The sequence below is a fragment of the Neopelma chrysocephalum genome, unplaced genomic scaffold (assembly GCF_003984885.1).
Source record: "Neopelma chrysocephalum unplaced genomic scaffold, ASM398488v2 Primary Assembly neopelma1_166, whole genome shotgun sequence".
NCBI lineage: Eukaryota > Metazoa > Chordata > Aves > Passeriformes > Pipridae > Neopelma > Neopelma chrysocephalum.
In genome coordinates, this window is record NW_020897828.1 from 1,355,584 (window position 1) to 1,370,292 (window position 14,709).

At 55.9% G+C, this 14,709-nt stretch overlaps 1 protein-coding gene across 1 annotated transcript in view; it reads right to left on the reverse strand.

Moving 5' to 3' along the window:
• Nucleotides 1–11,316, reverse strand: part of SIM2 (SIM bHLH transcription factor 2) — a 54,347-nt gene extending 43,031 nt beyond the window's left edge. The window contains exons 1-2 of the mRNA XM_027701750.1: nt 10,330–11,316; nt 2,092–2,174 (exon numbers count right to left, since the gene is read on the reverse strand). Of these exons, the coding sequence (XP_027557551.1) occupies nt 2,092–2,174; nt 10,330–10,504 (258 nt within the window). The 5' untranslated portion in view covers nt 10,505–11,316. The remainder of the gene's footprint in view (nt 1–2,091; nt 2,175–10,329) is intronic.
• Nucleotides 11,317–14,709: the final 3,393 nt, after the last annotated feature.

A 14,709-nucleotide genomic window follows, 5' to 3' on the forward strand; every position in this document is an offset into this window, starting at 1 on the left:
TTTGGACACATTAATTCTCAGTTTGGGGAGACTTTGAGGTTTTTAGTGCCCAATTTGAGACATTTTTTCAAAAGTATCTGATATTCTCAGTTGAACACTCTCCATTAGTGTAGAAAGCTTTGATCAGCACATACGTATGAACATCACAGGAAAATATATTTGGAAGAGAAAAATCATTTTTACAGCTCACAGATAAAAGAACCACCTATTTTAATTCATTTGAAGTTACTGAACCAGAAGAGAAGCAATAAAATTCTGTATGCTTCTTGCTCTTATAGTGCCACCCCAATAAGAAAATATCCCAAATTATTCCCTGGCCTACAGCATGTAATTGAAACCAGATTGCTCTTTGCCTTTATTTCCCCCCTCCCCTTTTTTTTTTTTGAACATAAATTAAATTTTGTTGAAGGATCATAATGGGAAACAAATTATTGCACCCTTAGCCATAACTTTGCTTTTAAACACTGTCATCTTGCAATGGCTCTACCCAGTGTCACCACTAAACCAGAGTCAGTGCTGCTGTTACTGCACCGTGTGGTGCAGCAGGTCCCAAAATTTTCTGTGCAAGAAAAGCACATTGAAGCTGAAATTTCACCCTGGAAAGTTTCATTCTAAGAACGAAATGAAAAGGCTATGAAATAAAATTAAAAGGTTTACTGTAAATGTGGGTTTATTAAAATGTGAAGAATACGTCATCCAGCAATAACTGAACTGTAAAATGAGTATCACAGGTGAACAGTACATAATTATTTATAAGTTCAATTAATGCCAGACAAAAAGTGGAATAACCAGCAGGGAGGAGAAGTGTAACAATGGTTTGTATGAATAGGTATATATTTTAATCTATACATTATATTATGCATGTATAATACTATCCATAACTAGATATATATTTTCTAGGTGGACCAGTGATGGTGGAACATATGGGAGGGCATCACCCACTCAGAACAAAATTTCCAAGGCTAGAAATGCCTCCCCAGGAGGTCATTTGGAGCTCTATCCATCCCCACTCCCTGTACGTGGTCAGCACCTCACCCTTCTAATCAGCCTCCCCAAAACGCTCTTCCTCTTCCCCGCAGAAAAGATATTTTGCAGGGGCTGGGGTAGCAAATAAATAACTGCGCGCGTCATTTCCAAGGTCGGGGGACCCGGCGCAGCATTCCCAGCTCTCCCACCCTGCCACAGCTCGAGCCTGGGGACAGGGACACAACGGGGTGGGCAAACCCTGGCGGCGGCACCGCGGGGGGAAGCGGCCAGGGAGCCCGAACAGAGTTTTTCTGTTGAGGTTTTTTTTATCCCCCAGCCGAGCGAACGGTTAAAACAGCTCCAGCTCTGTGACCAGGAATTAACCTCCCACAATAAAACCCGCCGTTAAATGATTACGGTTTACTGGCTCTTTAAAATCGGGGCAGAAAAAAAAAATAAGTTCACATATATTAAAAAATAATTTTAAAAATGGAGTTAAACGCAATTTGTTTTTTTTTCCTCCCCCCTCCTGCTGGAACGCTCGCCCCAGCTACGACTTCCTAAACTCTCCTGGAGTTCAGAGGAATTCCAGAGCAGATCAACGGGACTGTGAACAACGGTATTTTCAGGTGCTAACGTCCACGGGAGATCCGATCCAGGTGTTTCCCTCCCTCGGGAGCCCTGCGCTCCCTCACAGGTTTCCCCTCCCGAAATTCCCGGTGTCCGGCGCCTCTCCAGACAAACCCCGTCGGCGCTGGCCGGGACCTGCCTGGGGACATTCCCAGCAGATTTAAGGTGCCCGATTAACGCTTTTAGGGCTGGGAGACACTTTGCGTTCACAGAGGCGTGGGTTCTGCTAACATCAAAAGTAGTAGTAGTAATAATAATAATAATAATAATAATAATAATAATAATAATAATAGAAGTGGTCGGTGTCTCGGTTTTCCTCTCCCCCCAGCCCAGCGAAGCTCGGGAATAAGATGAAGGCTTCACCCAGGCTCCTGTGGCGGTGCGGGGGTGAGGAATAAGCGGAGGAGGAGGAGGAGGAGTGGCGGGAGGCAAATCCCACCGCCACACCACGTTCCCGGTGCGCGGCGCGTACGGGAGGAGGGAAACGTCCACTACCTGAAGCAAGTGGGATCCGAGCTCCATGGCCACGTTATCCAAGGGGCCTATCCTGCTCGGCTGTCCCCAGGCGTCGCCCAGACCTGCAAGGGAAGCAAGGAACTGGTTAGAGAGGGGAGCCCGTCCCTCAACCCCGCTGCCCCCAATCCGCCCTCTCCCCCCATTCCCCCGCCGTCCAGGCCGCGACGGGGGGGATTAAGAAGGTTGGTAGGGCTGAGTCCCTTCTCCACGCACACGTGGGAAGGAAACTGCGCTTTCTCCGGGCAAGGGAACCCCTTCGGACGCCCTTTCTCCCTCCCCGGAGAGCCCTCGGTCCCCAGGGAGGCGACGGCCCTCACCGCTCCCCATCGTCTTTCCAACAGCACCGTGCCCGTCCCTCCTCCCCGCGGAGTTGTGACCGGCGACCCCCACGCTGGCCAAGGCGAGTCCCGGCTGGGGAAGGGGCTGAGGAGATCAAAGGGGTCGGAGAGAAACTGCCCCGACGGGCCCTTCACCTGCGCTCGGACGGGACCGACCCACTGGCACAACTTCGCCCCCACGGGCCCGTCGAGCCCCGGCCCCGCTGACCCCACAGCCCGACCCGATTAGAGGGAGTCCGGGCGCCCGGCACTGCCTCGGTGACAGCGAAAAGTCATTGATGGAGCTGGTTTGGGAGCGCTTGGGGCGAGGAGAGGGGCTGGGGTGGGGTTGGTTTTTTTTGTTGGATGGTCGGGTTTTTGTTTGTTTTTCATTTCCTCCGTGCAAAGAAGGCTTACACCGGCTCCCCGCTGGAGCTGAGACCACCCCCAGAGAAATGAATTAGGTATTTTAGGAGGTTCGCAGAGTGCCAGCCGAAGAGCTGGGCGCTCACGTTGGCAGCTGATGGCAGACGTGCCCCTGCCCGAAAAGGCGCACAGATGGAGGGGAAGGGAGGGACGCGACCGCATCCTTTCAGTGCCTCCTTTTTGGGGAGAAAGAACAGCGCGGCTGCTGCGAGGCCACGGAGCCCTCAGGGCGCTGCGGAAGAGGGTGAGAGACAGCGATTCGGTGCTGCCAGCCCGGCGGGACCGTGAATTCCACCATCGCCCCGGGGGTCCCGTCTGGAGCGCACACGCGTGCGATGGATGCGCAGCCCTGCGACCCTCAGGCTTCAGGGTCGCTTCAAACGTGTCGTCGTAAAACGGAGCGCTGTATTTTCCTCCGGTGCCCTCTCACCGCCCAGGGGCTTCCAAAGAAACCTCCCCTCGGACACCGACGGGGACAAAGGCGGCTGCGACGGGACCCCAGCCACGGGAGGGAGAATTTGGCACCCGGGCAGAAATCCCTGCGTGATTCTGAACGCGCCTCCTGAAGCCCTCACGGACCCGCGTGTGCTTTGGCCACTTAGACCTTGTCTGGGAATGATGGGAGACTTTCTCTCCGCTCTCGGGGCGTCCCTTGGGATGGACAGGATCTCCCGCTGGAGGAACACGGGGAGGATGTGCCTCAAAGCTGTGCTTTCCCCCGAGTTTTGCCGCCCTTCCCTGTGTCAACCGAGCCTGGCCCCGTGTCCCGCTCCCTCCGGGCAAGCACAAAGGAGCCTCTGAAGCCACGCAGGGAACCACAGGGGACCTTGGCCGGCCCTGACACCTCTGCTCCGCCGTCTCAAGGCAGTAGCAGCACCCAGGGTCATTCCCAAGAAGTGGCGTCTGCATCCCCATCCCGTGTCGGCGGATCTCTCCAAACCCCCGGAGTTCTCATGTGTGGCTGCCCTTCCCTGTGGGCAGGGGAAGGACACCTTCCCTCCGCGCTGGGAAATTTGCTTGGAAGAGCCAAACGAAAACTCGCGCTTTTCTGCGCCGCTTCCCAATTCTCCTTCAGGAGAAGGCTCCCGAATTTCCAGAGACACGTCAAAACGTTCTTTGTGCTGAAAAGCTGCTTCCTCTGGGGAGGAAAGTTGGGGGATCGCAGAGTCATCCTGCGGTTTCTTTCCCGAGACAAATACAAACGACAGAGCCTGTCCAGGTGCCCTTATTTCGATTTACTAATTACCAATCACAAAGCACGGGGTTGTAATACCGAAAAGGGGGTCACACCTGGTGGAGTAAAAACTGTCCGGAGGCGAGCTCTCACTTTTCGATGGGCGAAGCAGATTTATTCCTTTGGCCACTCACGCAACTCATCAAGAACGAGCCGTGTTTCTACCTCACACGTGCGTGGCAATTCCCTGCGTCCTGTCCGTCACGGCAGGACAGGTACCACTTCATAGCATCCCCCCAAACCTGCACTAGTTTTCAGGTTCTTTCCTAGCCCGGACTAAAACCAAAAAAAAAAAAAAAAAAGTCGCTTGGGCGGATTTGTTCCCTTTGAAATTTTCAATTGGAGTTGCGATTGCGAACTCGCACCAAACGTAAACACGTTTGGTGGATCAGCCTGGCATTCGTCTAAACTTATTTTAAAGCCGACGATTTTATCATTTAATCCACCGGCAGATCGCTTTAAAGGTGGAAACGAAACGAATAAAACCTGCCGTTCAAATAAAGGGCTGACGCCCATTAACTCGTCTTCCGAGAGATTTGCAAACGCGCCGCGTTACGTCCTGTAAACATATGGATGCAATAGAGTCCTGCCCAGCCAGTAAATAACGCACATTTTCACTCACTGGCCTGGAGCGAGGCCAGAATTGCTGCCGATACACAGAGAGCCTTTCCCACATCGCTCCATCTCGGGGGGACTTTGCTGGGCTGACCCCGGCCGGGAGGGGACCCCCGTCGGGGCGGGCTGCCGGGGGTCAGACACGGCTTTGCAACCCGCGCCGCGCATTCGTTTCGAAGGAAATGTTTAAAAACGCCCCAACGCGGCACGAATTAAGCGCTACCCCGGCCCAGAAAGCGATTTCCCTGCAAGCGAGTGGCTGGAGCATCCTTCCCGCGAATGCTGGGAACGCGTGTGGAGGTGGTTTGGCCCCAGGGTGCAACCCCTTTGCGGTGCTGGAGGGTAAGGGATCGCCTAAATCCAGCGGCTTGGTGCGATTCCCGGCGCTGCGGGTAGAGAAAAGCCCGGAAAGCCTAAGCCGGGCTCAGCGGCAGAGCCCGCCCCGGCCGGCGGGGCTGGCACGGCCAGGAGAGGGTGACTCGCCAGTCCCAAGCTCAATCTTCTCTTCCTGGCACCCCCCCGTCGGCAAACATGGATGAGAGGAGCCTCTCTCCCTGTTTACCCTGCTTTTACTGGTGTCTGTACCGGTGTCTGTCCCCGCCGGGACCAGGGCCGCGCTGGGAGGGCAGGACGGGCACAGTGGGATGCCTGGCAGGGGAAATACCGGCCCTAAACGCAGTTGTGCCCGTCAGCCCCCTCCAGGCGGCAGGTTGGGCTCCGACAACGCCGTCCCGGACACAGAGAGGGGGTTTTGCCCCGACACCCCAAAGTTCGTGCCGCTTTTGCCGTTGAAAGGCGGGGGTTCTCATACGAACGCGCCCCCTTCCCTTTGGCAAACCCGGGCACGACCCCCCCCCACCCCTCCGTCTTTTGCCACCTCTGGCTGTTTTTCAAAATACCTCAACATTCACTTTGTACCATTTCCCAGTTTCCAGGGAAGGAGGGAGTGTGAGTTTAACTGTAATAAGAGCTAGAAATATTTGGGATCAACTCCCACCTTCGCTCTCCGCACACATAAATTCGTGCGCGCACACATTTGAAAGCCCGGTAGCTTTCCCGCTCGGGATTCTGCTAAAAGAATTACTTTCGCGATGTATTATGTTAAGTATCGGGTTGCCCTGTAACTTGGAGTATTTCCTTTGTGTCTGCTGGGCTGTTCCCCGGCTCTCCCGGAGCGCACGGTCCCCCCGCCTTATTCAATCGCCATCCTTCACAAGGAGCCTTGGGTCAACTACAAGCTCCGGGGGTTCGCCGCCTCTCCTGGTTTTTGGGTTTTATTTTTTCCCCAGCGCGGTTGCGCCTCGCTGGGCCGGGAAAGAGAAATCACCGCGGGGGCGGCCTCTAGTTTATATCGAGCTTTATCTCCCTCTTTTAGTCGAGGTCCGAGGTTGGATTGGGCTCTCGTGTCACCCCATGGTGTAGGGGAGGCAGCGGGGCGGGGGGCACAGATGACACTTTGCTTTAAGCAGCGAGGTATCTCAGCCCCGACGGCACTGAGGGTCGCACTGCTGGACCCGAGGGGTCGGGGCGGCTCTGGAGCCGACAGGAATCGGCTGGAATTCCGGCGGGAATAACCTCTGCTCGCAGAGGGGAAGCTCCCAGGTCGGGGTGGCTTTGGGAAGGAGCAAGGGCTGTTTTAGTCTAAGCTCGGCAGGGATGTGCCGGGCGCTCTGCGGGCATGAGCGTCACCGGCTGGGAGGTGGGAACGACGGACGTCAAGATCAAGTCTTTATTTTTTTTAAGAAAAAAAACAAGGTCAAGTCCAAAGGGGAAAAAATTTAAAAAAAAAAAAAAGAAAGGAGAAAAAACCGAAAAAAACCCCAAACACAACAAAACTGCTCTCCAGGACGCCCGGACAACCCCAAACCCGGCTCTTCCCACCAAGCCAAAAACGCCAGATCGTGATAACAGGCCCCAAAGCGGGGTTACTACAGACAGCGACATCCCGGGCGGACCCGCAGGTCCCACGGCAGTGACCCCCGCCCTCCCTCCTCCCCCTCCCTTCTGTCCTCCCTCCTTCCCTCCCCGCCGGCTGGGAGAGGCCGGAGCGACCCCGCCGCCCGTCCCCGCAGGGCCGCCGGCTCCCGCCGCCCGGGAGCGGCCGCGCAGCTCCGGGGAAGCCCTAAAAAAGCACTTTTGTTTTAGTAAGACCTTTAATGTCACTATTAGCCGTTAGTACAATAGACGCTCGCTTTCGAAAAGGGATTACTCACTCCTCGGGCTTTATTTATTTATTTAATTCATTAACGAACCTCTTGCGAGCGGGTATGAAAATCAGATGAAACAGCTGAGATTCGCCTTGATTTTCTTAAAATACACATTCGTGGGTTAAATGAGAACAGAAAACTCAGTATGTTCGTAATAATTTCTATTGTCTGCGTCTCGGAATAAGAAAGGTCTAAGATCTACCGCTCAGTCGCTTTATTCAGATTATTTTGTATAGCGCAAATTATCTTTTGGGTCACATATTAATTAGCTCTCTCTCGTCCGGTTTAAACAATCATAAATGTCCAGTTTTATAATCAGTTTTGGATACTGCGTTGGGGGTGGGGGAGGGAGAGGGTGACGATTTAACCAGTCTGCCATAACCGGCGGGCAGAGAATCGCGGATTTTAAGCACGAGTTATTCTCGCCTCTTTCTTTCATTAGCTCATTTTCAGCGGGAAAAAAAAATAATAAAAAATGCTGACAGTCAAGACAGGAGAAATTCCGTGGTGTATTTTTGTTCTACAGCAACAAATGCCTTAGCAAAAAAAAAATAGAAAAAACCAAAACCCGAGAGAAGACGGTGTCGCAGAGCGGGAGCGTGGGGGAGGCTGTAGGTTGTGTCTCCTGACTTTTAACTCCTCAATCTCAAGGTCGGAGCGATACCGCAGGGCACAAACTGTGATATCAGAGCACGAAACTGTGCCTTGCAAGTCTCGCACTCTGAGAGGTGAAAGGAACTGGGGTAGAAATCCCCTTTCTCTCTCGCTCCTTGGAGTCTGACCGGGCGCCTCTGCGGGAGGATCTGAAAATTCAGCCCATAATGTGCATCTTTGGGAAAAGCCTGGCCGGGGTGAGCAGGAGACCTGCCTGAACCATTTTACAAGCCTTATCGAAGCGCTGGGATCTATCACCTCGCTGAGGGGCTCAAACTTTTCCTAAATTATGTTTCAACTCGCTCTGGAAATAGGGGGGGTAGCCATCGAGGTTTTTAAAAGCACAGCCCTCTCTCTCTCTCTCTCTCTCTCTTTCCCTCCAGTCTAGACAGAGCCTGAAACCAGGTTTGTAGCTGTACAACGTTTCTGATCGCTCTGACCTCAGCTAATCCAGGCCTAGCACACAAGCTGGTGGCCTCTCAGGCCTGTCCCCCCCACCCTGACACCCCCTTAAGCCTGACGGGGGTGATGCCACCGTGAGGGCCGGGGTGCCCCCACTCCTCGGGGCAATTCCTGTGGGAGCGCGGGCACCTCGGCTCCGCTGCCCCGGGAGCAGAGGCCCAGAGGGAGCCTGTTCCGTGCCCACCTTTATTTCAAGCCCCAGAACCTCGGTGCCCCCCACCCATCGGGTCCAGCGCTCTCAAAGGGGCTCTTTCCCCAGGTCTCGATGCCCCAGGATTTAAGACGTTGTACCGAGAAGCCTTTCCGGGCTGCCGGGCTCCCCGTTCCACCTCACAGTAAAGCCAACTGGAAACCAGTAGCCGAGAATGAGGAGGGGAGGGACGACGGATGGACGGACGAATGGTGACCCCTCTCCCCTCCTTCCACAGGCGAGTCCCGAGGGAGAGGGAAGTTGGGGTGACGCGGGACTCTGCCATGGAGCAGCCCCCCCAAAAAAGCGCCCTATTCCAGCCCTTGGGGTCCGGGCACTGCCCGCAGCCGCCTTTCCCCGCCTCCCCCTTCTCCCCTCCACCCTCCCAGGCACTAAACGCTCGGCTCGGGGACCGGAGGCGCTTATTCCCCCGGCCTGTCATCCCTGGATGCAAAGCTTTGGTTTTAAATGTATTTCCACCCGCAGTTAAGACGATGAAAGATCAGGAATTCGCTGTATGCATTTAAACGTTGCCCTTAATAAGCAGAGTGTGCGGAAGCGCACGCCCGGCCTGTTTAAGGAAGACAGACACATAAAACACACCCGAGCCGTGGGTATAAACCTGCTCTCGGGGTCGTCTCGTTGCTCTTGAGGATCAGTAGGGCTGGAAAAGCCGGGACACATCCAGCAGCGTCTCGAAACGTGCCACTTTTCCTCCCTCCTAAATCAAAGGCGTTCGGGGGCACGTTCCCCGGGGCAGGGGCGGCGAGCGACCCCCCGAATTTACGACGCTCTGTTTCTCATCGGGGAAATTTCCCGATGGGGGATAATGGCTGGAAAATGCAGCGGAGCAGCGCCTCGCTTCCCTTTGCTCCGCTAACTCGGCGTGCCTCGGGAGCGCACGCTGAAGGAGCCCTGGCTTTCCCTAGCGCGGCCAGTCCTTGCTCCCGAAATTTCTGAATTAGATGGCCATAACGGTAAGCTTTGTTCGGGTTGGGAGGGGGGTTTTATTCCTCCCCCAGCTCCCTTCCCCCCTTTTTCTTTTTTTCCCCCCCTCATCCTTTTAATAAAGCTCCTTCCAAACCGCGACGGAGAGCAGACCTTCCACTCCGGAATTCGCTAATTCCTTCACCCTCCTCCTAGTCCGGAGAGGCACAAACAAATGACAAAGGCGGGGAGCCGGGCTTTATTTAGCCACCCGCAACCACTTAACCGGCGTTTCATTTCACGTCTCCCATCAGCTCGGCGGCGGCACGGACAGGACGGGCGGCCGACGGCTCCCCACGGGTGCCGGCCCGCTGCCTCCCCTCGCCCCAAAGGCGGCCCCAAAGGCGCTCGGGGGGACGATGCGAGGCCGGTTTCCACCAAACCCCCGGGGAAGGAGAGAGCCGTGCCAGGTCTCGCTGTTGGGTGTCTCCGAGAAGAGCCACCGGAGCCGCGGGCTCAGGGCCGGGGAGCAGCGGGATCCCGACCCCGCTCGGGGCCAGGCTGGGCTCGGACCCTCCTTCCCTTCTCTCCTCGGCCCCGGGAGAAGGCGGAGGGCCTCGCTGAGAAGCCGCCGCGCCTTACTTCCCACCCTGCTTCCCTACCTCCAGAAAACTCCAACCAAAACAAAATAATAATAACAACCACACTAGATTTTTTTTTCCCCCGAGGCCGTGCCTGGACGCCGAGCCGAGGGGCCATCCCTGGGGGCCGCCCGGGTTCCTCCCGGGGCTGCAGGCGCCGCTGGGGCCGAGCCGAGCCCACTCCCCTCGGAACGGTCCCCCCGAGCAAACGGAGCTGAACCGGCAGCAAAAGAGGAGGGGGAGAAGGGAGGGGGATTAACCGGGCGGGTCTGGCCCCCGCCACAGCCGTTTTTTGGGCAGCGCAGCTCTGCCTCCTCTCCCGAGGCAGGCGGGCTCCTTTCCACCCAGGGCGGCTTTTCCCTCGATCACCCCTCTCTTGCCACCCGGTTCTGGGACCCCTGCAGGCATCTCGCCCTCCTCCCAGGACGCTGAGGCGATGCGGGCTCGTCTCGGGGTGTGTGCCCACCCCATCACCCCCTCCTCGCTCTTTTTCGGTCCTCGGGGTCCCCCGTCCCTCCCGTGAGAGCCCCGGCGCGGTTTTTACCTTCGGGGAAGACGGCTCGCATTTTCAGGTAGCTGGTGGTGAGGCGGATGATGGACGCCTTGTCCAGCTGGGAGGTGATGGCCGAGGGCAAGGGCAGGAGTTTGGCCAGTTCGTAGAATTCTCCATTTTCTTTTTCCCGTCTAGTCTTTGCCGCGTTCTTGGATTTTTCCTTCATCGCGACTACTGCAAGGCGAGGATGTCACTGGCATATTAGACCCGATTCCTCCGAGTTGCAGGGGGCATGGATTTCGGCGTCAGAGTTAGTGTTTTCGTTTGAGGAAGGGAGAGAGCTCACCCGAATCAAATCAAATCAAATAATTATAATAATAGTAATAATAATAAAGGGAGAGGGGGAATAAAAAGACAAAAAGGGGAGGGAAAAAAAAAAAAAAGCCAAACCAACCAAACAAAAACAACACCAACAGAAATGGTGCGAGGAGGGGGGAGGCGATCTCTGAGCCACAACCGGGATGGGAAAGCCGCTCGGAGAAGGCAGTTCTGCTCTGGCCCTGCAATAGCGAGAGCTTCGAAACCCAGACCGAAAGACCAACGCGAACCTCCGTCCTCTGCCTGCAGCTGGGAATCGGATCTTCTCCTCAACGGGGAGCAAATCACTGGGTTCCCTTCACTGAAGGATTTCTTCTACTCGATCCTTCCCCGTCCAAAAATAATAATTAACAAAAAAAAAATATATTAAAAGTAGAGCGTCCATGCAAGAAATCATTGAGCTAAGCAGGCTGAACTATTTTTGGACATTTTGTCTCTAAAAAAAAAAAAAAAAAAAAAAAAAAAAAACGGAACGACCGCGCTGCTCGTTGAACGAAGTGCAAAATGATCTGGTCCCGGAGCCCGAGATGCCGAGGAGACGACGAGCCCCTCGCTAAGCGAAAGTCGAAGGCGGTGCGGAGGGAGCTGATGGCTGGAGCGCTCCGAAATCACGAGCTCGCATTTCCCTCGGACGCTTCCCTCTCGGCGGGCTGGTCCTGCGGCCGAAGGGCGCTTCCCCCGGGCCCGAGGGGCTCCTCCAGCGCCGGGGCGCGGGGGGTTCCGAGCCCCGCGGGCGGCGGGGCCGGGCGGGCGGCGGGGCTGCGGGCACGGGGGGCTGCGGGGCTGCTCCTGCCGCTCCAGCCGCTGCGCCCAGCTCCAAATGTGGTTCTCATGCGGAGTCAAATTAAAGGATCCGTTTTCCTCGGGACCAGTGCCACTTCAGCGTTGTCTCTTTCCAAACAAGTCCGAGCGCTGGCAGAGGCGCGGGATTGATTTTGTTGCTTTTATTTATTGTAGTTTTTTTTTCTTTTTCCTCCTTTTAAAGACAAAGAATTTGCAAAATCAGGAATAGTTTCTTTTTTTCTTTTTTTTTTCCCCTTTTTTTTTAATTTGTCACTTATTTAAAGAGCAAAGCTGTGGCTCTTTGGCATAGACATGCCTTTCAAAGGCAAGGGGAGGGTTTGCTACATTCACCTCCCGCGAGGAGCAGCGATCCTCACCATACGGCAAGGATCGAAGGTAAAATTCCCCTCCTCTCGGAAATCATAGCCGCCACGCTCCTCGCCTGAAAGCACCGATATCTCCGCTTTTTTTTTTTCCCTCTTTTCTTTCTTTCCCTTTTTTTATTTATTTTTTTTTTCCAGGGGCAGAAGCAGCTCTGAAGTGGACCTCTCGGTTAATTCTTTAGCAAAGGCTGCGGAAAGCCAGGAGAGCCTCAAGAGGGGAGGGGATAATGTATCCGTGACGTGTCCTCCCGCGCAGCGCCCTCCGAGGGACCCAAATACAGAGGAGCCAGAAAAGAGCCGCAATTAGCACTTGCGATGGGACGGGGGGCCGGGCCGGGGGGAGCCGGGGGCGGAGGCCCTTTGCTGTGGCAGCCCGAGCCCGCTACCCCCGACCTCCCTGAGCGGCCGGCGGAGCCTCGGGACCCCCTTGCCCCGTACCCTGCTCTCACTTGGTGCACTGGCCGTGACCCCGAGGGGGCCCCTGGAACCCTCTCCGGGTGGTGGGCACGGAGGGGGGGTGTGGGACCCCCTTTCCCAGACCCACGGCAGCGCCATGAAGTCACCCCAAGCCCTTTTCCCCCGTTCTTTTGGCTCTGGTTAAAAGGTACCTGCGCACCCACAGGTATGCGTGGCTCGTCTGTTCACAAACACGTATATCCCGCGCTCATTTATACTATATATGCACATTTTGCGTATACATTACACGCGTGCGTAAGTATGGATATATATAAATATATATAAATATATACAGGAGTACACGGACAGACGCGCGCACACACGCATTTATACTTAAACACACGCAAATACATTTGCACATACACATATATATTTACACAGACACATTTTTTTATTTATATATTTACACGTGGCCCCTCGGACACGCGGTGGAAGGGGGGCCGAGCTCCGGGGGAGGCGGCGGGCGCAGCCGAGGGGCCGCCCCGTGCCCTCCCCGCCGACAGCCGCTGCTCCACAGCCCCCGACGTGACTCCGGCGGGCCGCCGGTGACCGGGGCTTAACCCCGGAGCCACCGAAACAGCTCTCGGGGGGACGGTGAAGCAAGTCCCGGACAGCCCAGGCTTTGCCGAGCCCCCTCCGTCCAGGCGGCCCGGCAGAGCTCACGGGGCTGTAACCGCAGGGCTCGGGGCCACCTTGGCAGGGGTTGTCACAGAGCGATGCCCGGTGTCCCCTCGCCGCCAGAGTCATGTCCTGAGTGGCGGAATTAACCCCAGCCTGGGCAGGACTGAGCCGGGCTTTGACACGGCCCCGACCCGATGGGAGCCCTTCGCGCTCCGGGGGCACCTCGGCGCTGCCGAGGGGGACACACACCCGCACTTGCGTGTCCCTGTCCCCCTCCATGGAGCACACACACTCATCCCAGGGGGAACAGACCCTGCCCGCGCCCCTCGCAACACCCCCGAACACGTGTGGCTCCAGCATCCGCCGTGCGGGGGGAGCAGGGATGAGGCCGGCGATTAAAGCAGGGAGAAAAGGAGAGAAGGAGGGACCAGCAGAGCGTCGGGCGAGACGCGGCTCCACAACCTCGGACACAGGGAGGGCGCCCAGGGGGATGGGATCGCCCGTTTGCAAAACACAATGCACCGGTCCTTAATATTAATCCCCGGGAGAGGCCTGGCCGGCGGGCGAGTGTGTTTGCTTAAGCTCGCCCGCCCCTCCGTAATTATCCTATTACACCAGAAAGAGCCCGGCCCGGCGGTGCCGAGGGAAAAGGCCACGCTCTTTAACCTCCCCGCCGCCGGCACCCCTGCCCCGGCTCTCCCCGTCTGGGCCACCGCTCCCCGGGGGATGGCGAGTAGGGAGATTCGGTCACCTTCTGCCTTCCCTGCTTGAAATGTGGGGCAAGGAGAGGGCGAGCGGCTCCCCGACGGGCCCTGCCAGTCCGGCCTCTTGCCCCGTCCCAAACCCGTCCCCTCCTGGCTCAGGTACCCGGTCCCGTCCCTCGGCTGACGCGGTTTTTGTAGGGAGGACCGCGGGCATCGGGAACGGACTCCCTGCCCCGCCGTCCTGGCTGGGATTTAGGCTCGAGCTGGTTCCAGGTCAAGGAGACCTGAGCGAAACCCTTGTACCGGCGAGCACGGGGCGATGTGACCCGTTCTACCCTCCTGCACTGCCCTTTTCACCCTCAAAATAGGAGCAACCCTCTACCCCTCTCTCAGGGGTAGCCTCTCTCCTGGGCACTCTTGGAGCAGGTTTGGCGACGGCAGATGTAGCCGGCGATTAAACCCGCCGCTGTATTTTTCTTTTTACGGAAGCGTGTTCCGGCTGAGACTTTTCGCCGAGCAAAACAAACCTAAATTAATCTAGGGGGAAAAAAAAAACCCCGAAACCAAAAACAAAACACCCGTCGAAAAGAAACTTCAGCCTTACGGGGAAATTCTCAAAATTCAATGCAACCTCCGCCCACCGTCGAAACTGGACGCATTAACAGAGGTAAAAAAATATATATACCGGGGAAATATATTATATATATATGTGTGTGTGTAAAATTAGCTATATATCAAGGCAGATCCTAAGGGGTCCGACACAACGAGCTCTGCGATCGCTGACCCCGAGAAGGAAACTATATGGGACATTTCTGCGTCCTGTAAACAACATATAGGAACGAGCGACTGGGTGGCAAAGGAAAGCGTGAGGGGAGCATGTTCCGTTTCTAACAAATTACGGTGGTTTGGAGAAAGGGCAGGTTTGCGAATGTTTTCAACATAATCCCGGCTGAAAAAGAAAAATCACGTTGCTACAAGGGTGGCCCGAACCTATCGAGGGGGATTCGCGGTGTGGAACTCGGTGAGTCAGAGGTGGCTGCGGGGACCTTCCGGCAAGGGCTTCCCCCCGACCATTTGAATAAAAAACACCACGCCAGGGACGAAAA